This window comes from Polyergus mexicanus, unplaced genomic scaffold (genome assembly GCF_030449975.1).
Source record: "Polyergus mexicanus isolate NDT 795.1 unplaced genomic scaffold, iyPolMexi1.0 SCAF_11, whole genome shotgun sequence".
Lineage (NCBI taxonomy): Eukaryota > Metazoa > Arthropoda > Insecta > Hymenoptera > Formicidae > Polyergus > Polyergus mexicanus.
The window spans coordinates 1,034,829-1,056,518 of NW_027223331.1; the positions used below are offsets into that span (position 1 = coordinate 1,034,829).

Sequence of the window (21,690 nt, forward strand, 5' to 3'; positions counted from 1 at the left end):
TTATGCCTTTATATAATTTACGAATGTTTATCGAGTGTATATTAAGATTGCTCGTCGTAATTAATCTTTTAACATACCGTCAGTCTCGTTCGTATTTTATCTCATTTTTTGACATTTGGCATGTGTGTGTGTGTGTGTGTGTGTGTGTGTGTGTGTGTGTGTGTGTGTGTGTGTGTGTGTGTGTGTGTGTGTGTGTGTGTGTGTGTGTGTGTGTGTGTGTGTGTGTGTGTGTGTGTGTGTGTGTGTGTGTGTGTGTGTGTGTGTGTGTGTGTGTGTGTGTGTGTGTGTGTGTGTGTGTGTGTGTGTGTGTGTGTGTGTGAACAACATAATTTTAGATACAGATATCCATACATATATTTTATATATATATATATATATATATATATATATATATATATATATAATACACGCTAAAAATATCTTCATATATAACGTAATATAATTCAGAGCATTTTTTCGATAAAATAAAGATTTAAATTTCACATCGTTATCATTTCGCATTTTTTGAAGAAGATAATTTAACGAATTCGTACGATAATAGAGCGGAAATACAATATAATAACGAGCGACTAACAGCGGGTTAAAGAAAAATATACGAACGGAATCGAGTCGACGCCGCGTCGACTACACCACCGCGAGGAGAAAAGGATACGCTTCAACGGGTATCCTGCGGCGATAATTCCGCAAAGCTTCTCGCCGGCCGGCGTTTCTTCGTCCGCATATCTCCGCGTCGCTCGTACAAACGGCCTCGGTAAGTAGCCAAAATCGCGTAAGAAGTGGCGTCCCGGTATTTCTCGTCCATCGCGGCTCCTTTCTCCGTGCACACCATTCAGGATCGCTGGACTCGCGGCCAGGGTCAAGATCACGATGGTCAGGAGGCGAGAGTGGTCCTGTGCCAGGAAGAGTGTTGCTGTTGTTGCGACGGCGGCGGCGGTTGCTGTTGTTGCTGCTGCTGCTGCTGTTGCCTCTTCTGGCTACAAAAATGAAAAATAAAATTACGTTATTCGTATTCTCGTCATGAATATCGATCTACACGTACATCGAGTTATCACTGTATTATTTATGCTATATGTAGATAAAAAATCATTTTCACATAAACCCAACAAAATAGTGCTGAAATGTAGAAGATGAAATATTATATTATATTACTGCGTTCAAAGATTTTGAGCATCTTATAATTTTTAGATACAATTATTATTTTTTTTTTTTTATAAATACAATTATTTAATTGCCAATATATCGCTATTTATTTATGAAAAGCTTCTGAATAAATATTGACATTTTCAATAAAATAATTATAAAAAACATATGATTTTATCTAAAAAAATATAGAAAATGTTCCTAATCTTTAAGCAGGGTAATGTATGATGAAAAATATGAAAAAGCATATGTGTAGGTGGCGTAAAATGAGCGGTCTCTTTTAATATATCATCAAAGTTATATACTTCATCGCTTCTCGCAGAATGAACAGCTCGTCTAGTTCGCAGCGGCGAGTTACGATAAACAGCGGGGTATATGATAAGGGATATAAGATCCGGATCGTCTCCGTCCTTCCTTTCCTCGGGCATACGTTCACGTGTGTGCGCTCGTTGTTTCTTTATAAAATCAGTTACGAGACTCCGAGTGTGGTGTGGAATTATGCGCATATTTTTACGAGCTTCGATATTCGCCAAGATAACTCTAACGTACGCACACAAATATTGAAGGAAGAAGCGCAAGAAAGAATTCTACGGAGAAGATGTCGAGCGACGCGTCATCGTCGTGTCTCGATCGATCTCTCGGCATAATAAAATCGACACGTGCGCCGCGAAAATAACACCATCGTCGAATCGTCATTTAAACGTGTGCGTCACAGCGTCCACGTAAGCGAGATTACGAGGTTGTATCGTAATTACAATGGAATGCAAATTAGAGACGAGGATCTGTATTTTCGTTGGCGATGCGAATGCATCGAGTGATAACGACGGCTATACACATGAAACTTCAATTAGTTTCATTCTATTTTGGGCGACAGACTATCTTTTCGAAACAATTGATTTTAGGTTTTTTTTTATACAGCTGATTTTAATTTATTATTTTTTATTTTACAGACTATTTTTTTGGAATAGTTGATTTTAGTTTATTATTTTTTTATATATAGGTATAATAGTATACTACGATGATTAAAAGCTAATTAATAAATTGAATACTAATAGCGAAAAAATTTCAACATTAGATTTAATAATTCTATTTTAACGAAATATAATTAATGAACTACTCAAATTTAGTATTAGCAATCAACTTGTCAAAATCAGCTGATTGCGATAGTGTATACAATACACATATAAAAAAATAATAAAATAAGGTCAAATGCTAAAAGAAATTTAAAAATAAAATACTATTTCCCAACACATGTGTTTTAAGAGAAAGAGACAGAGAGGGAAAGAGAACAATTTTCCAAAAATTATTCTGAAAAAATTATTCTATAAAGCAATGTTATATATATATATATATATATATGTATATAAACTTAATATATATAATTTTTTCTATATAATTTCTTATGCTATGTAATTCATGTGACCGTTGGAAACGCGTCGCGACAACTTTACAGATATTTTCTAACGATTGTAGTTTTCGTAAAATTGTTATCGTAATTTCTTTAATTACTCTGTATAGTTTAAAAAAAAATTGATTTTTAAATCGTAAATTTCTCGAACTGTCTCGTCGAGTTGATCAAATTTTTATCTTAACAGTTACATCGCGATTCGTCGATTCGCGAATGGCATCGCTGCGATCTCCTCCTCTACGTTAGTGGGCACACCGTTATATACGTATCGCGCTGTTGGAGCTGCGTGCACGCGCATCGGAAGATCAATTAGGACGCGCCGTTTAATTGAGAGCGCTTTTCCTACATCGTAATGCAACAGTAAAGCAAGGGTAATCGGGACAATTACTGGCACGCGATTTCGATGCTAAAAGTCGTGCCCGTGCGGCATATGGCGCATTTTCTCATGGATTGAACAAAGTGCAGGAAAGAAACGTATGTTAAAGTGGCTCGAGAAGATAAGACTCACCTTTCACCGTTTACATTAGCAAAGAGAGATATTACACCGATATATTAGGTATACGCTTATGCGTATACGTCCGAAAACGCTATCTTTCTCCGTATCACAAGTCTCTCTAATTGATGAAAAAAATAATTGCAGCCTCTTTATAATGATCGTCTTGTATATGAAAAAATACGCGCGATTTTGCCGTAATAATAACGTTCGCCGGAGATGATCTACATTTCGCCATTTCGGAGTACCGTTGAACGTTTCCCGAATAATGTCACGTCGAGGACAGTCCCTCTTCTTCTCCGCTCCCTCCTCATCTTCACCGTAATTTTTTTCGGGCTGGATTTAAGATTTGCGCGTAAAGTATATGTTGCGCGGCAAGGACGGGTTAATACTTGGGATTTGCGGCTTATCGTAATTAACGGTTATGCCGACGCGGCGGTTGTTTATAATCCCGGTGAATTAAACGCCGCGTAAGAGACGGCTTGAAACGAACGGTAGGCTGAGAGTTGCGTCTCGCTCTCGCGATCCATTTTCTTTCTTCCCCTCCCCCCTCCCCCCCTCCCCCCCGAGCGAACGAAACTTTTTTTGCGTCTGACTCGCGCCGACGACTTCTCCTTGTATAACGAGACAACGGAGTGGTCTCCTCGCGTTCAACGCTACGATAATCTATCCATGCATGCTCGCAATGATTTGAAATATAGATGACCGAGTTTTAGAGGCGCCCTAGACGTCTTTCTCTGGAACGGGTACGCCGATCATGAATTTTCAATCGAAGACGCTCATCCAGAACTCTTCGAACTTTACGCTTGTCTCGCGGGAGGACACTTTCCATCTCTTTCTTCTTCGTAGAATGAATATAAACGCGCACGAGTAGGGGTGTATGAGTTCGAGATATTGATGCAACTGAATTATTATTATCACGTAGATACTTGAAAACATCGTCACGTATATATCGGATGCTCATTTGTACGAAATAAAATTCGCTCGTCGGACGATCTCGGACGAGAAATATATATCTTCATCTCTTCTTTCCTTTTTTTTTTTTTTCTTTTCACGATAAAGCAGACATCAGGGCTGTCTATGTTGATTATAGTCTGCTTTTTTTTCGTCTCTGCAAATTACGATTCTCCATGCAATGTATCGATCTCCTGCCATTCTGTTTGTCCTGATATACATATATATGTATGTATATATGTGTACATGGACATTTCTTTCAATAATATATTTAAATCTCATGACGTGACTGTCGAATATGTATCAGGTAGTTGAAAATGCAAAATTGCAAAGCATCTAAATGAGGCGGGAATATTTATCATCGCGTTTCCAATTGGACAGCTTTGTTATAAATATAATGCTCCCGATTAAATATTTTTTTTTGTGCTACAAGTGACCCGTTTCGCTCTTTTATAAGCAACGGCTCTCTCATTAAGAAACACTCATGAAAACATTAAGCCAGCCGATAGCGAAATGTAATTGCTCAACTAACGAAGAGATTATCGCTTTTATTGTGATGTCTGATAGCAGCTCGTCTATGGACATTTTAATTATGCGCGAAATTAATTATAAAAGGAGAAAAAAACCTAAAATTATAATAAAGTTCCTTTTTCAATTTTAATATTGTGTAAATTTATATAATTCTGCTGCTCCAAGCACTATATATTTCATAATGCATTAAATTTGAGAAAAATAAAGTATAACGCATTTTATTCACCGAAAGTGAAATTTGATTTGATCTTTGAAGCAGATGTTTAAACGTGTAATATTACAAAATTTGACGCCAGGATCGAAATCAATAATTTTGATTAGATCATCATTTTTATTGTGATCTCTGCGATAGCAGCGACTCGTCTATGGACACTTCAATTATTACGCGCGTAATTAATTATAATTAATAAGGAGAGGAAGAGCTGAAATTGATCTTTGAAGCAGATATTATGGTTAAACATATATTATAAAATTCGACGCCAGGATCAACATTAATAATTTTCCCAGTTTTTTGAACGTAGCTTTATATTACATATTTTATTATACATGTTGCATATGTGTATCTTCCGTAAGAAATAATTTCGACAAAATAACGAGAGCGCGATTGCCTTAATATCTTCCCCTGATTTGCGTATCTCGCAAAAGTTTGCACACGTGTGGACGCCCGCGTTTTGATCTAAAACAAGTTCCGAACTATATTTGGGAAAGTTTGCGCGCGCGATAAAGAGGTACGCGTTCCCCGAGATGGTTGCGGTAGCATAAATACAGCGCTGAAAATTTGATGAGGGCTCGACATGAGGTTATTCCTGATGGGCGAATGTCGGCCGAAAAACTTTTACGCCATTTATCGCGAAAAACGTTATTAGGTAGGTTCGATCGCGAGGCAAATTTCCGGCCGAGAATGTTTTTCTGTGCCCATGTATTGCTCGTTCTTTAAGTTACTTAATACAACGGTGCGAAGTTCATGGACGTACGTCGTGATTAACGAATAGCCTCCGTTTATATTACGCTTGATAAAAGTTGGCTATCTTACTTAGCCTTATATATTCCACCGTTTATCACATTGCATGAATTAGACGAGTTGTTTACTTTGTATAATGATAATAAATTATAAAGTCAAATTATATTATTAACATATACAGGGTGGGACGTTTATATCGAGACACCTAAATATCTAAAAAATAAAGCAAGATAGAAAGAAATGTTTCAAACTTGTTCGGTTTTAAGGGGGTCATAAGATGGTGTCATTAATTTGACCTTGGATGGAGGCGCTTCGGAGATTTCAACGTCAATCTTGTTTTATTTTCTTTACACCAATTGATGTCTCTCATTTTTCGAGCTTAAGATATTAAGGTAACGTTATTGCAAGATAAATAATTTTATGAGATATTTCATAATTTATGTAAAATTATGTCGAAGTAAAATAATAAAATAAAGTATAAAATATCTCGTAAACTATTAAACTTTTGGCCATCATGCCCCTATAACTTTTTATGCGGAATATTGCAAGAAATCGATTTATGTAAAAAAAAAATTGGGGTGTTCTCATTTAAAAAAACAAGATTCACATTGAAATCTCCCAAGCGTCTTTACCCAAGGTCAAACTAATGGCACCATCTTATGACCCCTTAGAACCGAACAAATTTTGTCTGAAACATTTTTTCCTAGCTTGTTTTTTTTTCTTAGATATTTAGGTGTCTCAATATAAATGCCCCACCCTGTATATAAATATATATCTATGTGTGTGTGTGTGTGTGTGTGCGATACATATATATATTAATATACATAAATTAGGTAAGAGAAAGGATATAAGATATATATATATACACACATTGATATGATTATGAAAGTAAAAAAATAGAAGGCAATTTGGAATCTCTCATATAGTAAATATTTGTCATTTATGTAAATTTTTATTGCGCAAGGCAATTAAAAAAAATCAAAGAGATTTGATGCGAGATGTTATCCACTTTACGTAATAACATCGTATAATTATATTTTTATATTTTAGTTTTATCTCTTGTCCTCAATATATTATCTATATTTCAATAATATTTGTTGATAATTATTTTATTAAAGTTATGCAGATATAATTTCACTGTCAACTTTTATTATAAATATCAGAGTGAGAGATAAGATTCAAAATTTTAGATATGTTTGATTAATATCCATGTGTTTGATTAACTGTGTAAATTGCTTTACTAAAGTATTTTAGATTGATGTTAGATCGAGATTGGATACTTATTAAGGTCACACTCGTTGATAAGCTAAGTAATTTTTCTCGTGTCACTGATCGTCTTTCCAGCTGAGCCACCGTTCAGCCGTGCGAGCGGTAAAATGTGGGTCGCTTTGAAAGAGGAACGCATCAATATTATTGTCTAAATTTCATTATACTACGGAGAGGCATTATTTGCTCTCAATATCCGATAAGTTTCAAAGGTTATTTAATAAATATCTAAAAAGTATACATTTTCGTATATACATATAAATGAAAATTTCTAATACAATTTCTCTAGATATCCTTTTTTTTTTTTTTTTTTTCGGAAATATACTAGGTGTGCGTTAAAAATTTAAATCAAGTTTTTCCAAATCGATACATCATCGTTTCAACCAATCACGAGGCTTTGAAAGAAAAGAGTAATTTCGCGCGAGCGTTGATCGTTCTATTCCATTTCGCGTACTCGAAAACTTCGAGTATGTACCGGCTCGCTTGTTGGTCTTCATGCTGTAGTACGTGGATCCTAGTATCAGCGGGGCGACACTACCGGTACTCAGCTCGTAACGACTCTTTGCAACGACGAGGACGATCGATCGAGGTGCTCTCGGTCTGCACGTGCGCAGATTACGTGGTTCTCTCTCTTTCTCTCTCTCTATTTGCCTTTCCCCTTTCCTTCTCTCTCTCTCTCTCTCTCTCTCTCTCTGTCTTTTTTTTTTTTGCATCTCTCCTCTCTTTCTCTCTTTGTACGCTACCACGACCACGTCACTGCTCATCGAGGTAAGCCCAACGTAGCCATCCTTCCATAGGAGCCACCCACGCGCTCATGCACGGACATGTACATGTACGCGTACATATGTGTCGAAATACACGTCGATCGAATGGCGAGGGTGGGCGAAATGGTATCACGGTGGTGCCGAATGGCTCGCGGATCTTAATACAAAAGGGTGGATACGTACGAGCGACGCGTAAGAAACGCGGCCACGTGGCCACGTCGCCCCCGACACGTGCATACCGACAGATTGTTTGCTTATCGTTTCCCCAAAACATCATTCGATAATTCAATGTCAATGGCGGAGGTTAATCGATTTTTCGGAAAATTTGATTTAAATTGATCACCGATCACGCCACACACGTGACGTATAAAATATGACGTAGGAAAGAGAGAAAAAGAGAGAGACATAATTTGACAGTTTTGATTATCTCTGATAATTTTTTGTAAAATAGATTTAATTGTATTATCGAATTAAAATTTTATCAAACCATTACGCTCTTTCTGCTCTTAAGTGCCTTTTCCTCGTATTAAGCGCATGATACTTTTTTTCAGAAGGGACGATCCCCCTTCGGCTCTATGTACAACGGTACACTTTTTTTTTTTTCTAATAAAACGATCGCCACATCGACGATTAAACTCACTGTCTTGAAATGTTCCTCGCTTTTACAATCTCCCATCATCCTTCCCCATCCTCTCCTCGTTCGTTTTATTTCTTTTATTTTCATCGATCGTTGCGTCTCCGACATCGCACGACACTTGACGCAATGACAACGTCAACGTTCAAGTGAAAAAAGCGGCGAATGATAAGCCACGTATGTCCGTTTTTCTTTCAAGTCGGCTCGGTGTGGGTATGTGTGCGTATGTGTGCAAGGTCGAATGCACATCGTCATCGTGAGCAAATCTTCAGCTGGTGTCATGGTTACGGATACGGTTTCGTGCGGTGTTAATCGTCCAAAGACGAGCCACGTGGCTTTGAGAGACATATACGTGTCACGTGCTTCGACACAATTGCTTTTATTCAAATTTTGACAAACGTGTCATTAATCTTGTTTAACTGGAAAAAAAAAATGGTCTCGAAAAATCCTATGTCCGTAACGTGCAATAATTACGAAAGAATAGTGATAGAATACGTGACAGTAGCATATCGATCGAAATTTAAAACGCGCCCAGATAAGCCGAAATAGAGCGTATCTACAATCATATTTTGCACCGGCTATATATAGGCATCGATCCAGGAAAGATTTCACGGCGGCCGCTCCTATGGCAAAACTATAATTTCTAAAAAAAGAACGTACGCGATTGCGTCGCGCGCATATCATCATAAATATCTGATCTGACTAAACGCTATCTAATTTTAATATTCAACTGCTGTCTATCTAACATCTTAATAGCCAAGTCTGATCACGGAGCAGATATAAAGTATCGGAAAGAATTACAGAGTCATTAACATAAATTAATTTCTACTGAAAATAATCGAAATTCGCGAAAGATTTAATATGATGCAAAAAAATAATTTTAAAAAATAATAATAGCCTAATCGCGCCTTTATAGAAGTAAAATTTTTTGTCATTAATTTTAGATATCTGATTTTCTCGTTCTTACACTCGCGATCCTCGCGTGATATTTAGCGCTAAATGGACACAAAGAATACGGGCCATTGTTTGCGCCGGGAAAGAGTACGCGTAACATCGATCCGCGTGTGCTAATGAAGTACGAATCTGTGCGCGACCAGGAACACGTGGTGCGTAGTCGCATGCCTGTGTCCTCGTTCCGTCATTGACTCTCCCGTTGCGCAAATACTTGATAGCCGTACATAATATTAACGTCGTCGGGCGTCCTTGAGACAAATGGATTTTCCGACGATCGATATCTGATTTTCTATTTTCATCATTTAGTATCCGTGCACGCGAATGTCTGATGACATCTTGACGCTCATTAAATATAATATTTATAAAATATATATATATAGAGTGGCTCGAAACGTTCCAGCCAGACTTTGAGATCTTATAGAAAGTTTAATTCTAAACAAAAAATGTCCTATAAATATGGTTCGAAAAATGCTTTCTCAAGGAAGTTATCGCTCAAAAGCCTCTGAAATCGTGATTATTTTACACATTTTTCCAAATATCATGGAAAATATCGCGTCTTTTAACAAAAAGTACCGAAACAAAAGTTAGTAGAAAATTTAATTATCTTTCAAATGGGATCAAAACGATTCTTGTACGTTCCATAGATTTTGATATAACCAGTTTCAAACGTATAAAAAGTGCTTTTGTTACTTGTTGTTAGATCGATTAAAGAGTTTTGAATCGGGAGGAAATCCGTAAAGCGACTAGATCGGTCATTACTCGATGCCGAAAGTCTATTGGAGCTAGGAGGGGACATTTTGAGAACAGTTAGTTTTTTTCACGTTTTTATTCATTTTCCACTAGTACGTGCTATTTTAGTTTAAAAAAAATTTATTTTATTTTCATAAAAGAGAAAGATTTTTATCTTTTATTTTTATCGTTTTCTCAAGAAATTTATTAAGTTTCATTTTCTTTTTATTTCATTTTCTTTTCGCCTTTTGCTCTTCCTTTGCATCAGAGATTTTTAAATGATAACTTCTTAAGGAAGCATTTTTCGACCCATGTTTATAGGAAAGTTTTAGTTCAGAATTAAATTTCCTATAAGATCTCAAAGTCTGGCTGGTACGTTCGAGGCCACCCTGTATGGTATATACACATATATATATATATATATATCCTGTCTGTGACATAAAACTCAAAGGCAGACGAGTTTTCTTGATTAAAATATATCGTTATGAAAGTGTCTAGATGAATAGTACATCGTTATAATCGAAAGGCAGAACTCTTTCGCGAGAGACCATTGACCGGGTAAGCGAGAGACGCTTTGCCGATCGATTTCTTATGCTCTTTGCATAGATTTTTACTTGGCGTAGACCTGGTCTATTTTTAAGCCACTTATTCTGTTTGTGTCCGACGCGACGTATTCGAAACTATAATCCCCGATATCCCATCGAATTTAAATTGTCGTAGTGCGTGGGGCTCATGCGATCAATCGTTGCTCGATGTAGTCACGAGTACTCTTGTTCCGCGTTCCACGTCGCTCAGAAGCGACGGAACTTTGTGTTCAACTTTTTCCTAGAGTTACTTTAATGTATCTTTTTTTACGCGATTATTGCAATTTCATTTCCTACGTCTAGGCATGCGATAAATGAAATTTTCCTCTTCGAGGTTCGTATACGGAGTTCACATTTTGTTACATTTTCCGACAATATTTCGATTTCACAATCGAATAAATTATCGTCCTTCTCTCCTAGAGCTGTTTTTCGGGGAAAAAAAAAAAAAAAAAAATTTGTTTATATTTCGTGATGAAAAGAGTACTCTCTAAGGGAGTCTTAAAATAGTTTTTGCTTTTATATGTGAAACTTTGATATCATCACCCTTTACGAACGGGACGAATTGCGGTATATGCGCACTTCCTAGTGATATCCATCGATCCGCTTTTAAAGGGGCGTTCACATCGGTGATATATACCTACCTACCTATGTACGTTGGCGCTTGCGGAGAGGGAAAGAGATAGAGAGGGGTCTCCCCATGATAGTCCCAGGGGACCAATGACCCCCAGTGTCTGGCTCGATCACTGTGTCGCGATGCTCGTTATCGATACAAGGCGACTTTATAAGCGATACTGCAAACTCGGTCGAACAGCCCGTGATTGCGAATGCTTGGAACGAGTTATTGGTATGTGAGAAACTGGGAACTAGGCAGAGAGAAATGGGTAGAGAAAGCAAACTAGAAGAAGCGAGGCAACGAAAGTGGGCAGAAATAAGGGAGGCGGAAGGAAGAAACGAGAAGAATGATAAATAGTATCACGATCGTAGGAAAAAATCGAAGGAGGATAAGAACAAAGATGGAGAAGAAAAGAGAGAACTTTTAACCGTGCCTCTCATCTCTCTCTCTCTCTCTCTCTCTCTCTCTCTCTCTCTCTCTCTTTCGGTCTTGCTTTTTATCTCTCCCGCTGTGTCTCTTTTTCTATTTCTCGATCCCATCTTCCTTTCTCGCGCGTTTTCTTCCTCTACCTGCGGCGGGAACGTAGGCGTGGACGTGGGCGAGGTGAGTCTTCAGGGCCGGCGAACATCGACCGATATGCCGGCCGGACGTTGTCATAAATCGCGCTGACCCTCGGATCCTCCCGAACTGTCGATAGATACGTCCCTGCCGATCCAATTCTATGGCGGGAGATCTCCTCGGATTCCATCGCGGAGTAAGAGACGGAATCGGGCACGAGAGTACGCGATGCATGGCGAGAAATATCGCTGACGATTATCGCAGTTAGCAAGGTGAATATGCGCGGATTCGATTAACTCGATCTATCGAATTGTCACCGATCTCTATAAATCTTCGAAAGCAATATCCGGATCCCCGAATCGGAGTTGCGATCGCTCTTGCAAATCGAATTTAGCTATATAACTTCTCGTATCGAGTTCCAATAAACGTTACAGTATTATGTATTGTTCAACTTTTCCCCCCGTCTCTTCTCGTTATTCAATATTCAAGCGATGATATTTTTAAATTTATATAAATGCTCGATTATTCTTTTGCACGATTTTAGTGTAAATTTAATCCGCGATTACAATGGAATTATAGCAAAATCGATGTTTAGTTATACTCATAACACAATTGTATCTTTATGATCTTCTAATAACGTGTCTAAATTCATATTAATTATGAGAATAAGGATAATATACGCGCCCCTTTCTACTGTATCGATTCATCGTTACATCACCGAGAGAACGATAGGAGAGTCAGATTTTTTAATTATCACTCGATTACTCGATACGATGTGCTCTTCTTGCAAAACGTGCAAAATCTTATCAACGGGTGATGTACATCCTGTTGATTTACGAAGTCGCATGATGAATATTAATCGAAGCGATACGCTACAAAACATATTTTTATTGAAGCTTTTTTTCCCGACCGTCTGCCACGTGAGGAATGACGCAGTTACACAAGAGAATTATGCAACAAATATCGTGCATGCGAATAATGAAAAGAAATATTGTTGTTATCATGTATGGCTCGATATAATTTCGCGACCATGTTCCAGCATTTTATATAAATCGAATTAATTTTAAATCATTGTCGCACACAATCAAACTCATCTCGGAGAAAAAGACTTACCAGATTAATAAATTTAATCAAGATCTAAATATTCAGAAATACAGATGTGTTAAAAATATGGACGATCCTTTGTCGGTCGAGATCGTTACTCCGGAATAATAAACTAATCTCTCCCTCTTTTCGACCGCCCCCTCACGAGAGGGTTAAATCCCCGCTGAGATTTTTGCTTCCTGTCCGGCACCCCTCTCCCTTTCCTCTTTACCGCGTCCCTCCGCGCTTTCGAATTCCCCGTGTCCTGTTCGTGGCACGATCGATGAACGCTCGTGTCGTCGTGTGACGTCGACACGAGCGAGGGCCCTCCTCTAATGCCTCTCCCTCTCATTAAAACCGTCCGTCCGTCCGTCCGTCCATCGGTCCGCTCGTCAGCGTAGAGTAGCGTCCTAATGCTATTTACACAAGTGCTCTCCGTCGTAGGGAAAGGGCGTTCGGGATCGTGTTCTCGAGGCCGTGCATGTCGTACACATAGCACCCGCCGGTGCGCACCCGCGTTTATTACATCACACCGGCTCGCGCGATCAAGCACCGTGTAATCCCAAACGCGTTTCGGAAACTTTTCGGAGAGAGCCTTCGCGGTGTTCTCTTTGTCTCGTACGGGATCGCGACGCGCTTTCCATTAATTGCCGGCGAGGTCCCTACGTCCCTCGTGTTTCATTACCGAGACGCGGGGAGATTTAGTGCCGACTATAGATATACGCTCCTCTACCTCGGCGAATCGATAACTATTTCCGTAAGCTTTATTACGGAGATATATAGGAAAGATTCCTGCCGATTATTTTATTATTTTGCATCTTTCGCAATCAGACTTTATATTTAGCGTTCGTTGCGTCGAGAAATATATTCAAGGATCGTGTCATACGTCGAAACATTGATAAAAACATGAAAATTTCGTAGACTGTTTCGATTATTCTTTTTTTTTTTTTTTTTTTTTTACTATCCGTGCAAAACCTGAACACAATTTTCTTCAAGATTTGGAAATTATTTAGGTTTAAAGTTAGTATTGATTTTTATCGCGAGCACTTATTGACAAATTTGACGAGGAAAAAACATTGTCAGGGAAATAAAATTTTTTACATATATTAAGAAAACTCTAATAAATATTTATGCAAAACTTCATTTAAATCCATTATTCATTTAAAAGTTATTTACTAAAAATGATAGAAAAATATTATCTCTCTCTATCTCTCTTTCTGTAAATTACTTTTTTTTTTTTTGCACTCGATTTCAGGAGATATTCATGATCGAAAGTTTTTATCAGAAATTAGGAAAAATATTAATTACAACCATTTTCTTTTATGAAGAGCATATTATTTTGTGATACTTCAATTTTTTTTATAATCCGGATTTATTTATCTAATTTTTCAAACAATATAAACATAAAAAAATATGTTCTTTTCTTTAAATTTTGACACTTTTTCCTACTAGTGTACAGCCAAAACATCCTTAATTCTTTTTCCCTTTCTTTTTCCGAAAAATCTTATCCTATAATGTCAACATAAAGGCATAAACATATTTTTCTACTGGGTAAGATGAACCAATTTGTAATTTCTTTTTTTTTTTTTTTGCGATATGTCGACGTTAATTAAACTGATACGAGAGTCGCTATTTTCGTCTAATCAAATCAAAATTCAAGGCTAATCGAGGCAGCTTTCAAGCTGGTCTAAAGCATAATAAATGAAGCGATCCCTCGTACGCGAACAATAACGTCCCTCCCGGTACGACCAGCGATAAATATTAGCATACCGTCACTGGTTAACCTTATCCTTTCTACCCACGTATTGTTATCGGTCCTTCGGATCTATACCCGAGCCTATGAATCCTAAATATGCGAACTTGCGCAACCGTGCAGTCTTGTCGTCGACGTCGAGCTTAGCGAGCTAAGAAGACGAGAAGCGTTTGCCACGACCCAGTTTCGCGTTGTGCCAATATGGCCAATCGTATCCGAACGGGCGTTCCTCATTAGAGAAGTCTCGATTAACGGTCCGCTGTACGATCGAGACTGGAAATTTCCAGAGAGGCAACTCTTCGAACCATGCATTTCGAGCGACCAGAGCTGCCAAAAATTTCTACGTACACCGTATAGAATTTCGACAATTCTATTCTAAGCGTGCTCGACGGTGGAATGTAGAAGAATGCGATGCGAAACTTGTAGAACGACTAAGAAGATAAGAAGATAAGAAAAAAAAAAAAACCTGATACCGAGTAACGAATATGACATTAGAATGGAATAGAAAAAGTGAAAATCTTTTTCATCATATTGTAAATTTTTTTGTTGTTGCAATGTGCGTCTATTTATCTTGTCGCAATTACGTTTAATGATACCCAATCCTCCTTTCGATTACCTCGCCTAGGAAGTGTAGGCAAGTCACGCTTCGACGTAGGAGGTGCGACACCAAAGTGCCTATCTCTCTCTGTCTTTCTTTTTCTCACAGCGCGTTCGATCTAATTTAAATATTTAACATTGTCGATATACGGACGCGTATTACAATCGCGACTCGTTACAAGCCCGAGTGACTTGCTCCCGTGGTGGGGCCCGTTTGTCAGGCACGTCGCGGTGGCGCTGGTGCTACCAGCACATGTCTTTGTATTAAGATGCAAATGAACACCGTCCCCCCCCCCCCTCTCCCGCCCCCTCGATGGAAATCGGTCTCGTATCATCGCCGTGAGTCGCCGATTCCGCGTGAAATGGAACCGCGGAGGCGGTTCACGTCGCTCGCGATTCGTATGCGTAAAGCGTCGCCAATACGACGAATAAATCTCTCGAGGGACGCACAGGTCGATATATAGAATGGCGTAAATTTAATCGCTCCACAACAGACGCTGCGACGAGGATATAGACGCGTTTTCATGCGTCCGAGCATGTCGCGTCGCGTGTTAATAGCAGACGCGGAAGGGATCAGAATGCACTTCCTGCGTGCGCGTCTCCCGCGTTTAAATAAACGAAGCCGACCGTGCCACTTCTCGATGTCGTCCCCCTTTTTTTTTTTTTGTTTTTGTTTGTTTCCTCCCCTTTCTCTCCTCGTCACCGAATCGCGCGCTTTGTCGCTTCGCTCGTCTTTTTCGCGACTGCTCGTAGGTAGGATTAATACAGCATTATGTTTTCGTGCACTTAGTTTCGTCATGATAGTTATTAAGGCCGACTTATTTGCACGCGAGTAAGTAAAGCATCGACGTCACCTTTTTTTCCGCTTTTTTTTCTTTTTTCTTTTTTTTTTTTTTATTTCCTCCGTTCACCTCTTTCGCTCTAAATATATCCGACGTGCCGTCCACTCGCCAACACGTTGCCGCGCGCGCGTTTCGTCGGATATATTACATTCCGAATGAACATTTGATTTTATTAAATATTTCACGTAATTGAATGTAATTTGTTTAATTGGATCACTCAGGCGCGAACATTGATACGAAAAATGTATAATAATCATCACTACCGATATCAAATATATTATTCCCATTGTTTCTCGACCATTCACAAGTTCGTTGTGCGTCCATAATTTTCAAACTGCCGAGACTAATCATAAAATCGATGAATATAGAATATTCTTAGCATGGCTAATTGAATTGTTTACTTCAAAAGATACGATTCAATCGGAAAGTGGATAATTTTAATATATGTATTCTATTAACATCTCAATTATGTTTTATTTTTCGAACAAACACAGAGATTATATATTAATTTTCCTTTGAGTGGAGATTTATATAAAATATACAATATTTTTGTAAAAAATTATTAATTAAGCCAAATTATTTTTAAATTTCACATTGATGTCTACTGAATATTTCCAAGTGCATATTTTCCTTGTCATACGCACACTTTTCGTATTTTTTACTATCTGTGTAATGAATCATTTAATTTTTATCGCTCATTTGTCAGAGTTGTTACCTAATTAATGAATAAGCAAAGGAAGCTCGACATCTCAATGTTAAGAGAATAAGAAGAAAACAAAGGTGAAAAAATTTACCTGCCGAATAACGGGTGCCATAGCTGCGACTCGTCCGGCGAGATCGCGGTGGAACTCACTTCCGGCTCCTGCTTGAGCAATCCACTGCGCACCCTGAGCAGAGGCGGATAGGGATTGACGCGTGAACGGCTCGCGCCGCTCGAGAGATCGATCGGCTGCGCCGCCATCAACGTGCCGATCGGTTTACAGCTGAGTTTGGGCCTGCCGGTGACGGATCCGCCGCCGCCTCTCGCGCCGTTGTTGTTGGTGTGACCGGACGATCCCTTGTTAACGATGCCATTAACGGTCCTGGGTTGTTGCGGTTGCGCTCTTGAGACCGGGCCTTCACCGTGATCCAGCACGTGCTGGAGGTGCGCGAGCGATATCACAAGTAGATCGGGATCCCGGAGCAGATCGGGCCTGGTGAGGGCCTCGGGCAGCCTCAGTTCGGGTCTACTGGCCAGTAACTTGGGAATCTCCGTCGCGGGCGCGGCGGCTAGACCCGGTAGATAATCACGGGGGACCAGAAGAGGATCGGGGATTAGATGACCGACGGTCTCGATAAGTTCGCGTAACTGACTGGCTGGGTCCAGGCGTTTGTCCGTGCTGCTAGACGTGGCGCAGACGATCTGATTTTGGTTTTGGCGATCGGTGAAGTGGTTCTTCGTTTTAGTGATGGTTTTTTGGTAGCAACCAATCTGATTGGCTCTCTGTCGTTGTCCGGTCGACTGCCACTCGACGGACATCGGCCTTTTGGGCGCGACGCGATCCGCCATCGTGTAAAAGGTGCTGTGGATGTCACCGCTAGACATGGGCCTACCGGAGTTTCTCGTCTCCTGACTGTGAACGTTCAGGCGTTCTTGGAAGCTGCGCTGATTGCCGGTCCTCTTCGCGTTTTTATCGACGCTCGAATGCACGGGTCGAGAAACAGGCTCGACACTCTGATCGAATAGCGCCAAAGTTCTCTCCTTTGATCTCTCGTACTCTCGCGGATCCATGCAACTGGACGAGGCCAGAATGCTCTTCAGCGTCAACTCGCTCTTGGCGTCTTCCGAGCAGGAAACCGAACAAGGCGGACTCGGCAGTAACCTCTCGAGATATGCCGACGATGGTCTTCGCGATGCGGGAGAGCAAGGAATTCCACTAGGCTGAGGAGAAACTACAGTGCCGCGTGACCGCAATTCCTCCAAGACTTGCTCGTCGAAATGCTCGAGATCTTGATATTTACACTTGGCTTGCGCTTCATTGCTTCTGCTGGAGCCGATCAAGAGCGAATCGTTCTTCATGTTCTCCAGCGAGGTTTTGCGATCTTCCTGATTAGAGATTCTGGAACCAGGCTTGTTGTAGTAATCTGCATCGATAGTATCATACGCCAGCGAGTCCGCCTTCTGCCGTCTAAGATCCTCCAAGACCTGTGAGTCGCAGTCGTCCTCGTCCTCGTCTTCTTCTTCGTCCTCGTCCTCTTCGTGAGGAAATTCGTCCAACTTTAATTGCTCCGGATACGCGTCTGCCTTGTTAAAACTGACGGTACTCTCGGGCGATTCGACGCGACGTTTCGTACTCGGCGAAGTCGTCGTCGTCAGCTGACCCGAGACACTTCTGTAGCAATAGCTCGGTATAATGATCGACAGGCCCGGCAAATTGCGAGGCGAGCTTACGCGTCCGCCATTGTCCTTTACAAAATTGTTCGAGTTCTTCAGTAGCTTTTCGACACATTCCGCTTGCGAATCCGGCGACCTGCTCGACGAGGACGCCTTGGAGGGCGGCCGCACGGGTGTTACAATTAGATTCTTGCTAATCTCGGGCGGGTGGTTTCTCGTCACAGACACCGAGAGTCCTGGCGTGTTTCTCAAAGCGTCGAGGATCTTTGAGCTATCGTTGTAATCGATTTTCGCCGGTTCGCCGGGCTCGTCCGGCGCCTCCTCCTCGGCCTCCATCGGCGCCTCTTCGGTCGGTATCCTTGGCCACGTGATCAGGGAATTGGATCTGCACGTTGACCGATCGACTAACCCACCGTCAGCTTCCGCGATTTTGCAGGAATTCAACGCCGTCTCGGAATTATCTTCCGGCGAAAGAAGCTTGTTCTCTGCGCGAATCTTTCTGTCCATCGTCTTCTTTAGGCAACAATCTTCCTCCGGAATCTTCTCTTCGTGCACTTCCAGTTTATCGTCAATCTCATCATTTTGGTTGATGACCTCGGCTTGGTAATTGGATACCGACGCTCTTCTCGCTCTATCTTTCGCATGGTCGGATTTCGTGTCCTTGACTTTTCTCTCTACACATTGCTTCTCGTCAAGAACTTCATAGGTTTTGGTGGAATCGACCGGTAGATCAGCGCTGGGAGTGTCGGTGGCGAGAACGGGCGAGGCCGTTGCATCTATCATGTTCAATATGTCCTGAATGCCCGTCTTGTTCACGCGACTCGGTTTCCCGCTGTCTTCCTCTTCCTCCTCTGCCTCCTCTTCCTCTTCATCCTCTTCCGCCTCGTCGACTGCGCCCTTCTCGTTTCGCTCGTTACTTTCCTCCGTTCGCTTCGTCTCGTTCGCCGCCGCGTCCTTAGTTTTCGCGTGGCGAACGACATTTTGATGCGCGCTCTCGGGAAGTTGCGACAGATGCAGCTGTTCGAGAACGACGCGCGGTTGGAACAGCTTGTCCTTCTGCAATCTCTCCAAATTAACCCGACCGCCTAATCTATCCTTGCACTTCAAGATAAATAGACGATTCTCCATCTTGCTCCGTTCACGATCCTTATCTTCCTCGCCATTCTTTTCCCCGCCTTCGTTGTCGTTATCCTCATCTGAGGAACCTTGACTGCTGGAATTCCACTTGGAACCGTCATGGGCTCCCAGAGGATAGGGATATCCTCGTCGACTCGCCTCTTCATCGTAACGTCTCTTTCTGCCTGCGCCTTCGCCAGTAAGCAAACCGTTCGTCGCACCGTTTGCCGTATATTTTCGCGGATGACGTCGATGGGAGTTTGTCATCGCGTTTGTCGGCGCGACCTCCTGGTGCCGTTTGCCGTTCTCCTTCTCGTCGTTGGACGAGACCGAGGAGGCCGACGACGTCTCGACTGGACTCGACGTCGTTCTCTTGCAGGCGGTGGCCAGGGCGATCGTATAAACGTTGGACGTTGTACGCGGTATCGAGCGCCATCCTTGCGCGGTTTTGGTGAGCTTGATGCGATTCCGCTTATCGTAATCCTCGCATCTCACCTCGACGATCCTCTGTTCGCGCTGTGACGCCCAGAGGAAGATCGGATTGACTTTCGGCCGTTTCTCTTCCGGTTCGTCCAGCGTTCTATCTCGTGACACTTTGTCCCGGACGCGCTTCTGATGCTTCTGATGATGATGATGATGGTGGTCGTGATGGTGATGATGATGATGGCGTCTTTGACGACGGGGCACTGTGCCCCGCGCAGGGGCCCCGCTCATCACTCCATTCAACGAACGGTGGTTACTCTGTCTCTCTCGCCCGACGGGATCGCATCCGGCCACTTGATCGTCGACGATCGATAGTGATGACTTGGACCGATGACTGTTATATCGAATTATCGCGGATTGTCGAAATGCGATACAACATACGATCCTCCTCCTGCGAAGAACCGTTTACGTGCGCAATTGAATCTGGTATTTTACATACTTTGGTTCGCTATTTCGTTCCGGGGTATTTCTCGAATGTAATCTAGATGCGTGAATCCATTTATTGCACTGTGCATCGTAGACACCCGGTAGCTAAACGCGATATAGCGCGTGGATTGCGCGATCTCGATCGCGCCAAGTCGAAACGAACCCTGCGAACGACCGTTCACCGAACTCGTTCTCGCGCAATCGAACTCAAGGCCATCGCGCCATTGTCGCCCCGCAACGAGGCTTCCGCGTCTACTACTACTACTGTACCCGGGACCAGCCGCCTGTTCCCGTCGCGCGACCGTAATCACCGCGATAACTCTGGGCCCGTGAGTTCGTCGACATCCACCGGAACGACTCGTTCGCTTCCGATCTCGATGCTCGAGTCGTCGAAGCCGAGGTCGCCGGCGTTCGTCCGGCTATCGAACCGTGACACGACGCCGCGCAGCCGAACGGGGACACGCGAGAGCACGGGTGTCGATCCTCATCAGGGCTCGTCGTCGAACTTGCGACACCGAGTTTACGAGCGCCCAGCTCGTCCCATCGGAGCCCTCGCAACTCGAGCTCTTAACGTCTAGCGAGGAAGGTGAATGTACCAATGTCGGGAGAAGATGGGGAACCTGCGGAAAACACCTTCCTACAATGAACGATTCCCGTGCAACGCTCGTGATTCCACTCGGCGCGCTTCCCCTATAATCACTCGCACTTTATCCTCGACTCGGCCGCGCACCGCCGTCCGAGGCTCCTCCGCGTCCTGGGATTGTCACCGATGACATAACACCGCGTTGGATGGCCACCGGTTACATGTTACGCGCGGAGTCACTGCCTGGGAGCTACTGGCAGCGGTGCCTCTTCGTTGCCGTCCTCTACGCCGTCGCAGCCGCGGCCGCCGCCACCGCCACCACCACCTCCACCACCGCCGCCACCGTCGTCGTCCTCGCCGCCCCCGCTCCGCGGGATCGCGACGCAGGTATGGATCGAATGGTGGTTCCTTTGATATAACACGAGTAAAGCGAGAGTATAGAAAGAGCGTAGAATCTTTCACTATTTGAAATAAATAGGGATTTAATTTTTCTAATCAATATTTCTGATCTGATGGATATTTTTGAATATTTTTCTTATTGCGTAATTGTATAATTTAGTAAAATAATTGGAGTGGTTTAAATTTTTTTAAGCGATAAATCTACCTACTGCTTAGAAGATGGAAAATAATTACCATTAATAATAATCATTATAGAAATCTGTCAGATAATATGCAATTGTTGAAAACTTTTATTTTACATATCATCCTTTGAACAAATTAAATATTTTTGGAATTCTTCGTACGTAAAGACATGTAGAAGATAAAACTATCTCTTAATAGAGACTCAGTTTTCGATTTATCTTGTTAACTTATCTTACTGATACGCGCTGAAAAGTTTTCATAT

General features: G+C 41.7%; 2 protein-coding genes across 3 annotated transcripts in view; one reads left to right on the forward strand and one right to left on the reverse strand.

Annotated features, from left to right (window-relative positions):
* The window catches only part of LOC138937460 (G-protein coupled receptor Mth2), a 43,073-nt gene that overhangs the window by 7,107 nt on the left and 14,276 nt on the right, over positions 1–21,690 (forward strand). The gene's annotated exons all lie outside the window — the stretch shown is intronic.
* LOC138937457 (uncharacterized) lies at positions 256–21,120 on the reverse strand. Its single transcript, XM_070303767.1, has 2 exons — positions 16,659–21,120; positions 256–974 (listed from the first exon to the last, which is right to left on the reverse strand). The coding sequence occupies exons 1-2, from the start codon at positions 20,066–20,068 to the stop codon at positions 872–874; spliced, it is 3,513 nt and encodes a 1,170-aa protein (XP_070159868.1). The 5' UTR covers positions 20,069–21,120; the 3' UTR covers positions 256–871.